This window comes from Anomalospiza imberbis, chromosome Z (assembly GCF_031753505.1).
Source record: "Anomalospiza imberbis isolate Cuckoo-Finch-1a 21T00152 chromosome Z, ASM3175350v1, whole genome shotgun sequence".
Taxonomy (NCBI): Eukaryota; Metazoa; Chordata; class Aves; order Passeriformes; family Viduidae; genus Anomalospiza; species Anomalospiza imberbis.
Genome location: NC_089721.1, coordinates 38607512 through 38620579, shown reverse-complemented (window position 1 = coordinate 38620579; position 13068 = coordinate 38607512). Strand labels below are relative to the sequence as shown.

Here is a 13068-nt window from a genome sequence, read left to right as displayed (position 1 = left end):
AACAGGATTGCTTGCTGGTTTATTTTAGCAAATGTTTGTGAGAAGGAAACCTCTTTTTCCTTTCTTTTTTTTGCAGATGGAAGTGTTTATTTCTAGTTCCCAGTTTTGAATTTCTGCCTAGTAAAATAAGGCTTGCAACTTGTTGGAGACAGGAATCTGGAAATTACACATGATTTCATGTTCTCTGAATTTTCTTTGCAAGCGAGAGCCTCAGTTGTGATTGTTGTGTGGCTTTCCAGTTTACTCTTTTTGCAGCTTCCTGTTCTTTCAGATCGGTCAATTTGTGTTGGAAATTCCAATGGCAATCTCTCCAGTTGACCACAGTGCTTGTGCTTGTTGTGTAACGGGCCAATAACAATTGAAAAGATGGTTTTTTCCCTTTTTTTTTTTTTTTTTGAGAATTTAAGAACTAAAAGAAGCATCTTTGTCTCTTAATGTAATGTAAAAGGTTTGATTCTCCTCCTGACCACAGAAACCAACATTTTGTAGCTGTGAATTGCTGTAGTACACAGAGTTTGTGATCAGTGCTGGAAGGCTTCCTCTTTGACAGCTTCTAAAAGTATGTGAATTGTGGATTGTTCTCTCTGAAGGAAAATCCTGAGTGATCTATAGTCAATTTAAGGGACAAGAAATCAAAATGCAGAGATTTTAATTCTACATGCAAAAAGCATCCTTTAATGTTCACAGATAAGGTCTAGAAAATAGTCATGTTGAAAAAGAAATCAGGATAAATTATTAGAAGGTAAGGCCACTGGGATGTCTCATCTGTCAAGAAGTATTCAGTAAAGAAAGCTTTGCTGAATTAGTTGAGGACATGGAGATAAGTCTGTCTTCTTACATGCTTCTCATGAAAAGAAAGTAGATCAGTACATCTTTGTATGCATCCGTGTGGAACCTAGCAAAAAGCTGTATTAATGGCTTATTAATTAAATTTAAAATCCAGGTGGCACACTTACATGGCGAGTTCTTGTTTGTAACCTGAAACAAAAATGGCTGTTTTCTTTTTCTCATTTAAAAAAAATTATAGTTAATAACTGTCAATCTTATGAACATCTCTTGCTATAACACTTGATAAAATTGAGGAGGTTGAGGAGAAACAAGGTGGCATTTAACTTTGGAAATGTTTTGTTTTGTATAATTTTGAGAAAAATAAACTCCAGTGAAGATTGTTTTTGAAAAAATGAATGCTGTAACTGAAGCTAGTGAATATATAATCTTATATGGGTTTTTTCTATTTTAGTCCAAGGGAGACCTTTTGCAGTTAAAGAGATGTTTCTGGAGGACATTTTACGAAGCACTGGGTATACAAACAAAGAGATGGTGAAGTACAAAGAAGAGAAGCAGCAAGGTTGGTGGACTTGTTAATTGTAAGGGCTGGCAATGAGAATCACTGATTGATTGAACAAACAATTAACAGGATTATTTTCTGCTAAAATTCCGAAGTCAGGAGATTAAATGAGATGTGATTAGATGACATCAAGTATCTTTAAGCTCTCAGGATTTACATTACTGAAATAGTCTATGCAATTAAAGAAGAAAAGATCACCTTTTTTCATTGGTTGCTTTCTTTTATCTTTCAGTTGATAAATGTAATCTGTTTTCTAATTATTATGCTGTAGAGTTATATATAACTGGGGGCTCTGCCCACATGAATACTAAAGAAGCATAGGATGCTCTGTACCTTTGGGTTCAAATTAAAGTGCAGCTATTAAAGCGGGCAGGATTTTGTACATCTTGCACAAAATGGACAAGTTGTTCCCTTTAGTAACATTTTTCACTGCTTTCTTCAGACATGGATGTATTTTTTGTAAGTGTTAACACTCTTGAGCTAAACATCATTGGTTTTCAGTTGATTAAGTAGATACTGCTTCAGAAGTTTTCCTGGCACCTGAAAGTAATGATCCCAGTGATTATTTAAAGAAAAATTAAAAAAAAATGCAAACCCCAAAGCTATAACATGCAATCCTAACAGGATATTTATCACAGTGCTCATCTCTGATCAATGGGGACAGAAAAGTTCAGTTAAGACACTGGTGTTTTCTAATGTTTCTTCCACTTGTGTACAAAAATAAGTTGTTACATGCAGGGACTGTATCACTTGTCTTCAGCATTCCATTTTTGGAAAAAGATCTGGGCTGAGATTGTGTGGAAGGTGATTACTCAAGGAAGACCCTTTGAATGCAGTAGTTTGGAATAATGGAGGCTTGGGGGGTTAAACACCAAAGTGGTGGGTTTTACCTCGTTCTTATAGCCCTTGTTTGCAGTGTTGCACTTTGGGTACTCTTAAACATGTCATTTATGTTGGACTGGTAGTAGCATTCTAGATTAAATAAAAGAGGTTGAATAGGTAAAACTTGGACCTGCTGTAACTATCTTTTTTAGTACAAAACAATGGATAATAAAGATGACTCTAAAACTTTCTTGGGGAATATTTTGCATTCTAGAAGAGAAACAGAAGAACACGCTTGCTGAGTGGTGTTCAGCTCAAGGTAACAGTAAAAAACGGACATATCAGAGACAAAAATCGGTTCCAAGGGCAAATGAGAAGTGCAAATGGTTGGATGATGGTGGTTGCACAGTATTTAATCAACTGGTAAGATTTTTCTTTTGTTGGAAGAGACATTCATATTTGTGTTGTATTACTAGCCATTTAAAATCTGTTTTCTAAAGGTAGTTCTGTAGAGGCTTTCAGGATATTAACATATTTTAAAGATTACTTGATTAGGATGAACTGCTCTAGCTGAAGTGTGCTCTTCAGTTAGGGTGGTTGTACACGGCTTTTCCTCAGATCAAATGGCTCCACTGTCATTACTTTAGTACTTGCATATGACAAAATCAATGCGTTAACTGATACCTGAGTGCTGGATTTCTGGTTGCTGCTGGGAAAAATAACCATTCAAATTCTTTGTGGGTAATGTATGAGAATAAAGACAGCTCTTGGAAGAGATTAATTTTTCAGTATTGTTTTTTATCTTCAGACTGAAAAAGATGTGAATTGCCTTGAACCGTGGAGTGTAAAAGAAATGGATTCCTGTCTTTCTAACATCTGGTTGCATAAAGATATTGATTCATTTGCTCAGGTGTTAAATCTTATTTTAACTGAAAATGTCAGTGGTAAGTTTCTTGTACTATTACATAAGAAAAAAAACCCTCAAATTTACTTTGATTTTTATGGCTACTTTTATCTACAGTTTCAAATGTTGTTACCTTTGCATTCTGATGCCTACTGAAAAAATGGATACGGCTAGCAGAATTAATAAGTTGTTTAGTTAGTAGTTGTTGTTGTTTTGAAGTATTGACAAGTGTGTTTCTAAAACATTGTGGAATTCACATGAACTGACTGCACATATAAAGTGAGGAAACAAATTCTCTTTGGGCTGGAATTTGAAAGCAATATTTGTACTATATTTAGATGAAGAAATAATATTTCTATTGGGTTTGCTCGATTTTTTTTTTACTTCTCAGTTGATTATAGGCACAGTGAAACTGGTGTGACTGCTCTGATGATTTCTTCAGGAAGAGGCTTTTTGAGTCAAGTAGAACAGTTGATCAGCATGGGAGCAAGTATCCACTGCAAATCACCTAATGGCTGGTAAAAACAGAGAAACCAAAAGACAGATTTATTTGTCAATATAGAAGAGAGAAAGAAAATTCTTTAACATCTAAATTAATTTGCTAACTTATCACACTGCTGTAAGAACTATAGATTTTGACAGCCTCAACAGTTTCTAACTCCTTTTAATCATATTGTTTTCTGTAAATTCTAAATCAAATTCTTAATTACATGGTCTTGATTATGAGCTATAAACTTTGCTTCAGTAGGTCTTTTTTAAGATACTGGTTAGCAGGACAACTGTAATCTACTGAATTGGACCAAAATGTTTTGCAATTCTTATTTTCATGGAGTTACCTATATCAGAAGATCTTTCTGTTATGTTTCTAAATATGTTGTAGCATGTAAAAATATTTGTGAATCTGGAAAAACTCAAGTTTTGTGGTCATGGAGTATGTCTTTATCTAAACAGGGAAGTACAGTAAATAATTGTCGTATGGAATGATAAGAATTAGGATTGCAGGGGTCTGATATTTGGTACTAACATTTGAAAAACTTGGGAAGAAATGCAGTTTAAAGGTAAAACAGTGAACTGCATTTTGAGGAGGACAGCTTCTGAAAGGCATGCAATAGCTGAATGTTACGCTTGGGGTGTGACTTTTGGAGATGACTTAAAGGGTACTGCAAACAGGCAGGTCTGATCTCTGCACGTTGTTGTGGGCTTTTGAAAGGAATGGCACCTCCTTCCTCCTCATTTCCTTGTGCATGTTTGCAGGTGCTCCTGTGTAAAAGTGACATTCTTTTGTGGTAAAGAGCTGTAGTTACCTAAAAGTCAGATAGCTGTTAACACCTATTTCAAATGGGAAGTTGAGGATCCAGCAATAACAGTACTGATAACAATACAGAAATGGGTACAAAAGTCTGGTGTCAATTGCCTCGCCTGGTGTGCTCTTCATATTCATCTTTTGAAGCGAAAAATATAATAAAAATACATGTGCAACTCTTTCAGGATGGCTGTGGACTGGGCTAGGCACTTTGGACAGACAGAGGTTGTCGATCTGTTGGAATCCTACAGGTAAGCTGTAACTGTTTTGCAGAACGAGTTGTATATGATAGTGATGGGGAATTTGAGGTTTGTGTTCTTTTAATCAGAACAGTTTTTAGCTTTTCATGCTGTAAAATCTGGACTGAATAGCAATACTTTTTTTTTAAGAATAGGAATATTTCAAAACCAAAATAGTTTGTACTCAGTATCTTTTTATTTATGTTTGCACTAATTCTATACTATGTACCATTTTCACATGCTTACTTTGGAATCAAATCTGTCATGTGTTTTTATCTGTATATTTTTATATGCAATAAGCATATTAAAGAAAATTTACAGAAGTAATGTGTACACTAGGCCATTCAAGAATGATTTTCTGATTAACTTACAGTTATAGTTGAGGTAGTGTTTTCTAAAGATTATATGTATTATAATTTCTCTTAGTGTAGTTTCTGCTAGTGGGAAATTTTTGGAGAATACGTATCTCTTAAATAATTTTCCTTGAACAGATAAATGAGAAGTATCTTTACACTTTGATTTGCTTATGGTTGTGTTTCAATGAAGTTGAAGAAAACTAAAGTTAACACTAATAAATGAAGTGGCATCCTTTGTTGGGTTAACACTGAAATCAGTGAACAGCAAGAGTATGGTGATTCCCTTCTGCTATACTTAAACATTAGAATTCAAGAGCAATAGTCATGTTGGTCTTGATCTAAGTTTGAGTTGATGGCTCAATGCAAACCTGAAGGGGCAGCCTTGACTCTGGTGTATTTTTCTGTTACAGTGCTTCATTCAAATTTGGAAATCTGGATGAAAGTTCCCTGGTCCAAAATAGCGGTAGTGACCTTAGTGCAGAGGACAGAGAACTACTGACAGCTTATCATCACAGTTTTGATGATGAAAAAGTGGATCTGGATCTGATAATGCACTTACTTCACAGCATCTGTCATAGTTCTGATGCAGGTAGGTAAATGCCTAACCAGTTGTTGTGGCTTCGGCTTCTGATGAATGAATCGTGCTCTTTTTTCAGCAATCCCCAAACGTTAAAACCTTCTGAGTGCTAATCGACATGTATTTGAATTTTCTGTTTAACTTTGCAAACCCACTTCCTTTTTAGGAGCAATCTTAATATTTCTTCCTGGGTATGATGAGATAATGAGCCCGAGGGACTGCATTCTTTTGGATGACAAGAGATTTGCTGATAATGCTGACAGGTAAAACCTTTAGTTACTGTGGCTTTTTATTGCTTCTTTTAGGATCCTTAAAATGTTCATTTTGTCTTACATTAGATACCAAGTTTTCATGCTTCATTCAAGTATGCAGACTTTGGATCAGAAGAAAGTGCTTGAAACTCCACCTTTTGGCATCTGCAAAATTGCAAGTATTAGAGGACTTTGCCTGAGGCTACAATGTTCTATTTTGCCGTTGCTTTTACAGTTACTATAATTTTGGTGGTTCGGGTTTTTTTTCTTTGCAGATTCTTTCTACTAATATTGCAGAAACCAGCATAACAGTCAATGATGTGGTGTTTGTCATTGACTCAGGCAAGGTGAAAGAGGTATGACTGACTTAAATTTTCCTGGTACGATTCTAAAACACACAGTGCATAAATTTTGGAGAACTTTTTATGTTTTTACTTTACAGTAAAGTGAAAAAAAGCTTTTACTAAGAGCTAAGTGCCTGTCAGGCAACAGTCCTCGCTGAAAAGTTTCAACATCCATTTGTTTTAAGACAAAAACTGTAAATAGCTAGCTGTCTAAAAAACCTTGTAAAAGTTAATCTAGGTTGATGTATTAATGGATCTTTCTCTTTCGCAATTTAGTATTTCTGTTGGATTTTCAAAACAAGTCCTCAGTTTAGACCACCACCTTCCTGAGACTTAGAGAGCACTGGGAGTTCCTTTTGTTCTACTATTGTATCAAGTCCAAAAATAATCCAGTAAGTTCTTAAGCAGTTTTTTTGATGTGTTCAGTGCCCATTCCTAATTACTTGTTCAAGAAAAGTGAGAACACATAATGAGGCAATTTAAGACCTTGTGTGCAGCTTTGAAAATGAAACTGGATTTCAGAGGCGATATGCAAACCAAATTTCTGAAGTGCTCATAAAACAAACTTTTTCTTTGTAATTTCACATCAGTCTAAGAAAATAAGTAGATAATTTCCAAGTGAGATAAAAAGAAAAATTTTATTTGGTATAATAATGTATTTTTACTTGCTTTGTGATATCTCAGAACACAGATTTAACATACCTTTTACTGACTTGCAATTACCTATTGACTAGAAAACAATGAATTTCAAAACCTGTGGAGCATTAAGATACTACAAAGGCGATACCATCATAAATTCACTAAAACTGAGAAGGTACCTTTGTTGCAGAAGCTGCTGTATATATTACTGTTTCATACTTTTTAGAAAACTTCTGTTGGTAATCTAAACAACTAGTAACTTTTATTTCATGTACCTTATTGAGTTTTTAGTTTATATTAATTTCTTTGTTTTTCTAGAAGTCTTTTGATGCACTAAGTCGTGTTACAGTGCTAAAAATGGGGTGGATTTCAAAAGCCAGTGCTGTCCAGAGAAAAGGCAGGTAATAAATGCCTCATACCAGTTTCCATTTTGCAGAAATCCACAGTCCTTTACGTTTAGAAAAAAGCACACAACATAGTAACTGTTTCTAGCCTAGTCCAGTGTGTAGGGTCAGTATGTATTTCCTTGGAATAATTTCCCAAGTTGTAGAATAGTGATGCTCAGGCATTTCCTAAAGGTCTGGGTTGTTTTTCCCCCATTAATTCGTTTTCCTTCCTCTTTCTCCCATGTAGCACCAGCAGTCACAGTGTCCAGTGGGGTGTTTTCACATCTTGGCTGTGGGCAGGGGACTGCCTATTTCACTTTCTCCAACCTATCCATGACTTAACAGGCCATAATTATATTCTTCCCAACACTGTGGGTAAGGGCTCAGAAGTTTATGTAGCAACAAATGCCTGTTTAATCAGTCATACTGGCATTAAGCTGCACGTATGCAGAATTTGCTGTCTCTCATTCACTCACAAGTTATTTAATCTTTATTCTACCTTTTACTCCAAGCATCACTTGTGTTTGGGGGATGTGAGGGGAAGCAATAAAGTTTGCAACTGATTCCTTACAACAAAGGATGATTGAGATTTGGACTGGTCTTAGGTTAGCAAAAAACTAACAGCACTTTACATTAGATAAGCCTTATTTTTCTTTTTCCAGATTTCTCAGTGTTGGGTTAAAATTACAGTAAAAAATAGCCACACTCTCAAAAATTATTAATGATTGGAAAACTCTCATTTTGCGTGTGACTTACAACACTTTCTTCATAGTACTGCCTCTTCTTTTCCATTCTGAGTTTCCGTGTCTGTTTGTTGGCTTTTGGTTTTGTTTTTAGACAGAAATCCTCATTTTCACAACTTCCTATGTTTTACTTTCAAGGGCTGGGCGCTGTCAGCCTGGAGTCTGCTTTCGTCTCTTCAGCAGGCTCCAATTTCAGAATATGTTGGAATTTCAATCTCCAGAACTTCTAAGAATGCCGCTTCAGGTGCATGTTCAGTTAGAAACTATAACTTTAAAAAATATAATGTCGTCGAACCATACTATTAATTGCAACAAGTCGTGTGTTAGGAGGTTGTTTCCAAATCTTGGTAATCTTCTTTGTTCTGCCTTTTACGTTGCAGGATATTTGTTTGTACACAAAAATTCTGGCTCCAATTAATTGTCCAATTGTAGACTTTCTTATGAAAGCTCCTGATCCTCCACCTGCTGTGACTGTGATGAATGCTGTGCATATGCTTAAGGTCAGAAAAGGAATAGGTTTAGATGGTAATTGTGTTTGATCCCAAATTGGTGGTATAGCAGTCTGTCTTACTGACTTCAATTTGTACTGAAGCTGTTTTTAATTACTTTAGGATGTTTAGAATTTTTGTTTATTGTCTGTTTTCATTTTGTGTGTGGGGATGTGTTTTTCCATGTCGAGGGAAGAGAGTGCTTCAAAGTCTTGTCTCTGTTAATAGTCTGACTTGCTTTTTTAATGTTTGGAAACAAATCTAGTTAATGTCCAGTATTCACATCCTTTCTGCTTTCACTCTAAATTGATTTTGTCCACTGTACCCGTCCCCCTCTCCTTTGTTTGTTTGTTTATAAACAGACCATAGATGCCATGGACCCTTGTGAAGATCTCACTGAGCTTGGTTATCACCTCACTGAATTACCTGTAGAGCCACACCTCGGTAAAATGGTGTTGTATGCTGTAGTTCTGAAGTGCCTGGATCCTGTTCTGACCATTGCCTGTGCTCTTGCCTGCCAAGACCCTTTTGTGCTGCCCACGCTGGCCTCCCAAAAGCATGTAGCCATGCTGTGCAAGAAGTGTTTTGCTGCTGGGACGTTCAGTGACCACATGACCCTGCTCAGGGCTTTCCAGGTAGTATTTAATTTCACAGAGTACTAATCACAGCACATCACCCAAGCAATGCAAATGTACCAGTCCACTTGGATGTAGAGTGGTGGACTGTGATTAAGTCCTCGGAGAAGACTATTTCTGCTTAGCGGCTTTCCTGGGTATTGGACTCATAAATTTGTGAGGGAACCCTTTTTCTAGTATGTTTTGTTGATATTTTCAAACCTTATAAAATTCTAAATGTTCTAACAATGTGCCTCTTTATATCCTACTACACTGAACTTCAAATCATGATCTTAATGTAATGATCTTTATTTATTGTTTTAACTTGACATAATCATCATTCTAGTGAACACATAAAGAGAATCTAATTCTTGAACAGAAAAAAGTATCTGGTTTGATACATTAACTTTTAGAGTGGGTTTTGCATTTATTTTATTGACATAAAAGTAATCTTTAAAATAAAAATGCAGTTTTAGTTTAAGCCCTTCAAATTAATAGGCAAATGTAAAAATGTTTTCAGGCATGGCAGAAGGCACGCAGTGATGGCTGGGAGAGAGCCTTCTGTGAAAAGAACTTCCTATCCCGAGTCACAATGGAAATCATTGCAGGAATGAGAACACAGTTGCTTGGCAAACTTAGAGCCTCAGGTAAAGGAATTGGAAACTATTTTAACATTGTTTTAAAGTCAAGCATATAGAAATTGTAACAAAAGTCATGTTCACTGCTGTAATTTTCCTTACTTAATTTGAAATACACCTTCATGCACACATTCATGCAGGGTATGGTGTAGATGAGGAAGTGTGGCTGATCTAACTGAAAGCACCCTCATCTTCACATGTCACTGCATTTCATGTTTTAATAAATCATTTCCATAGGAAATGTCTTTAAATTGTAGAAAATAGTGATATTCTGTGTTAGTATAAAACCCCTTATCAGGAAGGATTTCAGTGTAATGGTTTCTTCTTGGTGCTGTTAAGGTTGGCAGTGGTGAAAAATGCAACAAATAAGTCGTTTATTTCACCTCTAGTTTCTAACTCCTTTTGAGAACCAAACACAAGCTAACATGGCCCTGTTTTGTCTTTTTCATTTGTCAGGTTTTGTGACAGCCAGAGGAGGAGCTAATATTAAAGCAGTTAATGCTAACTCTGAGAACTGGGCTGTAATTAAAGCTGCCTTAGTGGCCGGGATGTATCCCAATCTTGTGCATGTAGACAGAGAAAGCCTGCAGATGACTGATGCAAAGGAGAAGAAAGTGCAATTTCATCCTACCTCTGTCCTTGTTGAGTCTCAGTATAAAAAGGTAAAATCATTTTGAACTCATAGTTCAAAAAAAAGGGCCCTAAAATCTATCATGTGTTTTAGAAATATCTTTTCCTAGTTGTCAGTACTTTAAAAGCACTATGGGCATTTTACACTACAGCTTTAGAAAATACTGTTCTACCCAGCTGATAGAATTGGAGGTGATTAATTTTCCATTGTTTCAATTAGTCCTTTCTCTAGATGGAACAAGGCAAAATGGCAGAAAAACCACTCCAGTTATAAAATTGTTTTAAAGATACAATGATCCCTACTCTTAAAAGCAAGTTTTTCTCTCAAACTTTTCTTTAACATTTCTTTTTAAAGCAAAATATTTTGTTTTATCATGGTAGGATAATTTGTGAATGTGGTTGAATTCTCTCATGCTTTTTTATTTGCATGTATATTTTTATATGTATCTAATTATACATGTATTTATTTCTCAAAATACACAATTGTAGAACGGTTTGGCTTGGAAGAGACCTTAAAGCATATCTCATTTCAACCCCCTGCCATGGGCAGGGACACCTTCCACTAGTCCAGGTTGCTCAGAGCCCCACCCAGCCTGGCCTTGAACACTATCAGGTTGAGGCATCCACAATGTCTCTGGATAAAATGAGAAATACTTTCAAATTTATATTAATTACAGGTAGAGGGTATAATAGCCTGGTCTTACCTGCTCTTGCACAGATTGCCTCAGCAAATGGACAAGCTGCAGCCATCCAGGCCCTCCCTACAGACTGGCTTATATATAATGAAATGACGAGAGTTCACAAGACAGCAAACATCAGGTGCTGCTCTGTTGTGACACCTGTCACCGTGTGTCTCTTCAGTGGACCAGCCAGACTGCCAAGTAATGCCTTGCAGGCATCTTCATCCTTTCGAGGTACACTGGAGTCTGGATTTGGAATGTTTTCTTTGGTATACATCAGTGTGTGACATGGAAAGCTTATTTTTCAGTAATATTTAATACATATATTGGCTGATTCTGAAAACAGCGCTGTCATAATTCCTGTAGCTAATCAGGAAGAGTTTGTCGGTTCTGTAAGAAATCTCTCAGTTTTGGGATTCCTTGCATATTCAAGTCCATAAATTACACAGTTCTAGGGTCTCAGAAATTGCAGTATACTTTGTAAGGAAAAAATGCAGCCACAATGTCTCATGATCATACTGGTACTAAGAAGTGCAGTATGTATGTTCTTTTTCTACAGACTACTTTATTTGATACATTGAACCATATTATCCAAACGGAATAATTTAGAAACAATCAATATGGCAAACAAGTCATGTTGCTTCTAGCTGACACATACATTTTCAGGATATGTTCTATTAATAATTTTTAATGTCAGTTAACTGTACTATTAACTGTAAGTAATGAATTGTGGTGAAAAATCAAGACCCCGCAATTTCGATAGATTTGTAAGGCACAGTATGTTTATTTCCGCACTGGATGCATGTGAAGGATCTTTTCCCTTCAAAGGACATGCACGCCCCTGAAAACTCCTGATCCTTTTTAATTACTCTACCTAATTTACATATTCATAGAATTTCACAATAGGTTCATGCATATTCATTCTTCTGATTTCACGTTACACTTAGAGCTAGTTACACTTGTACTCAGTTTTTGTCAGAAAGTACAGAGAGAACTCCTGGGTCACTCTGCGCTGTCTGCTTCAAAGTCTGAGGAGTCTTTCTTATCTCTTTAGTTGGAAATTTGCATTCTTTCTCCTTAGCTGGGGCAGTTTCGCTAGTGCTGCAGCTACCAAACTAAACAGCATATTTTACTTACGTTAGGTAGCTCAAAGAGGCACATTTCACCTAAATCCAAGTGGATTTCTACCCTGTTAAATTTTTACTCTGTCTCATTAATAGAGAATATATACACATTTCCTTTTATTTTCTCATTTAAATTGAGTCCTGTTGGAATGGAAGCAAAAATAACTGCTGGTAGTTGTTATAGTTTGAATCAAACTAAAAGTCCAACTTATTTCTGAAGCTTTCCTGTCTTGCTTTTAAACTGTGAACCTTAGAGTAGTGTTCATGCTGATTGAATTGCATTTTAGAAAAATCAGGAATCCTAATTAATAGCCATATGTATATATATTTTTTTCTTACTAGGTCTTTAAATCTGCTGTTTTACTAGGAAATAGAGCTGCGTGTGGTTTTGCAAACAGCTTTAGGCAAAAGTTGGTTAGTGGCCTGTGAATGCAGGTGAAGGTACATGAGTTGAGTCACATCATATCAGTACAGGTTTTTACATAGTAGGACCTTCAGCAGGTCTGGCTACTTGATTGCTGCTATCTGGAACAAAGACTTTTCAGTGTATTTGCAGAAAAGAAGAGGTAGTTTTACAAATGTTTACATTTTAAAGTCAATTTTAGAAGGAAAAATATTATTGCTGGTAACACAGTAGTATGCGGATTTTTGTATGTAAGTAGAAATAATATAGAGATGCTAATGCATCTTTTGTCTTTAATTCAGGGGGAGAGGTATCTAATGATAGCAGTGACAGTGAGATGGAGGACAAAACTGCACAGCTGAAGCTGGATGAATGGCTTCATCTCAAACTGGACCCTGAAGTAAGTAAGAAATTACTCCTGGGTTTGCTTCATGTAGAGGAATTAGAAAAAGATGTGAAAATGTTTTTGTAACATTTGAGTAGCCCAGAATTTTCTCCAAGAACGTCATGGTCCATTTGGGTCTCTCAAACTGTGTACTCTGTGATTTAACCTTTATTTCATGAGCTCATCAGGAATTA

At 36.0% G+C, this 13068-nt stretch overlaps 1 protein-coding gene across 1 annotated transcript in view; it reads left to right on the top strand.

The window, feature by feature from the left end:
* Positions 1 to 13068, top strand: part of LOC137465348 (3'-5' RNA helicase YTHDC2-like) — a 163083-nt gene that overhangs the window by 8981 nt on the left and 141034 nt on the right. Inside the window, exons 8-24 of the mRNA XM_068177366.1 lie at positions 1241 to 1348; positions 2445 to 2593; positions 2979 to 3114; positions 3466 to 3592; positions 4563 to 4628; positions 5383 to 5561; positions 5716 to 5812; positions 5888 to 5975; positions 6076 to 6156; positions 7102 to 7184; positions 8051 to 8156; positions 8293 to 8412; positions 8763 to 9035; positions 9535 to 9661; positions 10109 to 10314; positions 11001 to 11196; positions 12792 to 12889. Of these exons, the coding sequence (XP_068033467.1) occupies positions 1241 to 1348; positions 2445 to 2593; positions 2979 to 3114; positions 3466 to 3592; positions 4563 to 4628; positions 5383 to 5561; positions 5716 to 5812; positions 5888 to 5975; positions 6076 to 6156; positions 7102 to 7184; positions 8051 to 8156; positions 8293 to 8412; positions 8763 to 9035; positions 9535 to 9661; positions 10109 to 10314; positions 11001 to 11196; positions 12792 to 12889 (2240 nt within the window). The remainder of the gene's footprint in view (positions 1 to 1240; positions 1349 to 2444; positions 2594 to 2978; positions 3115 to 3465; positions 3593 to 4562; positions 4629 to 5382; positions 5562 to 5715; positions 5813 to 5887; positions 5976 to 6075; positions 6157 to 7101; positions 7185 to 8050; positions 8157 to 8292; positions 8413 to 8762; positions 9036 to 9534; positions 9662 to 10108; positions 10315 to 11000; positions 11197 to 12791; positions 12890 to 13068) is intronic.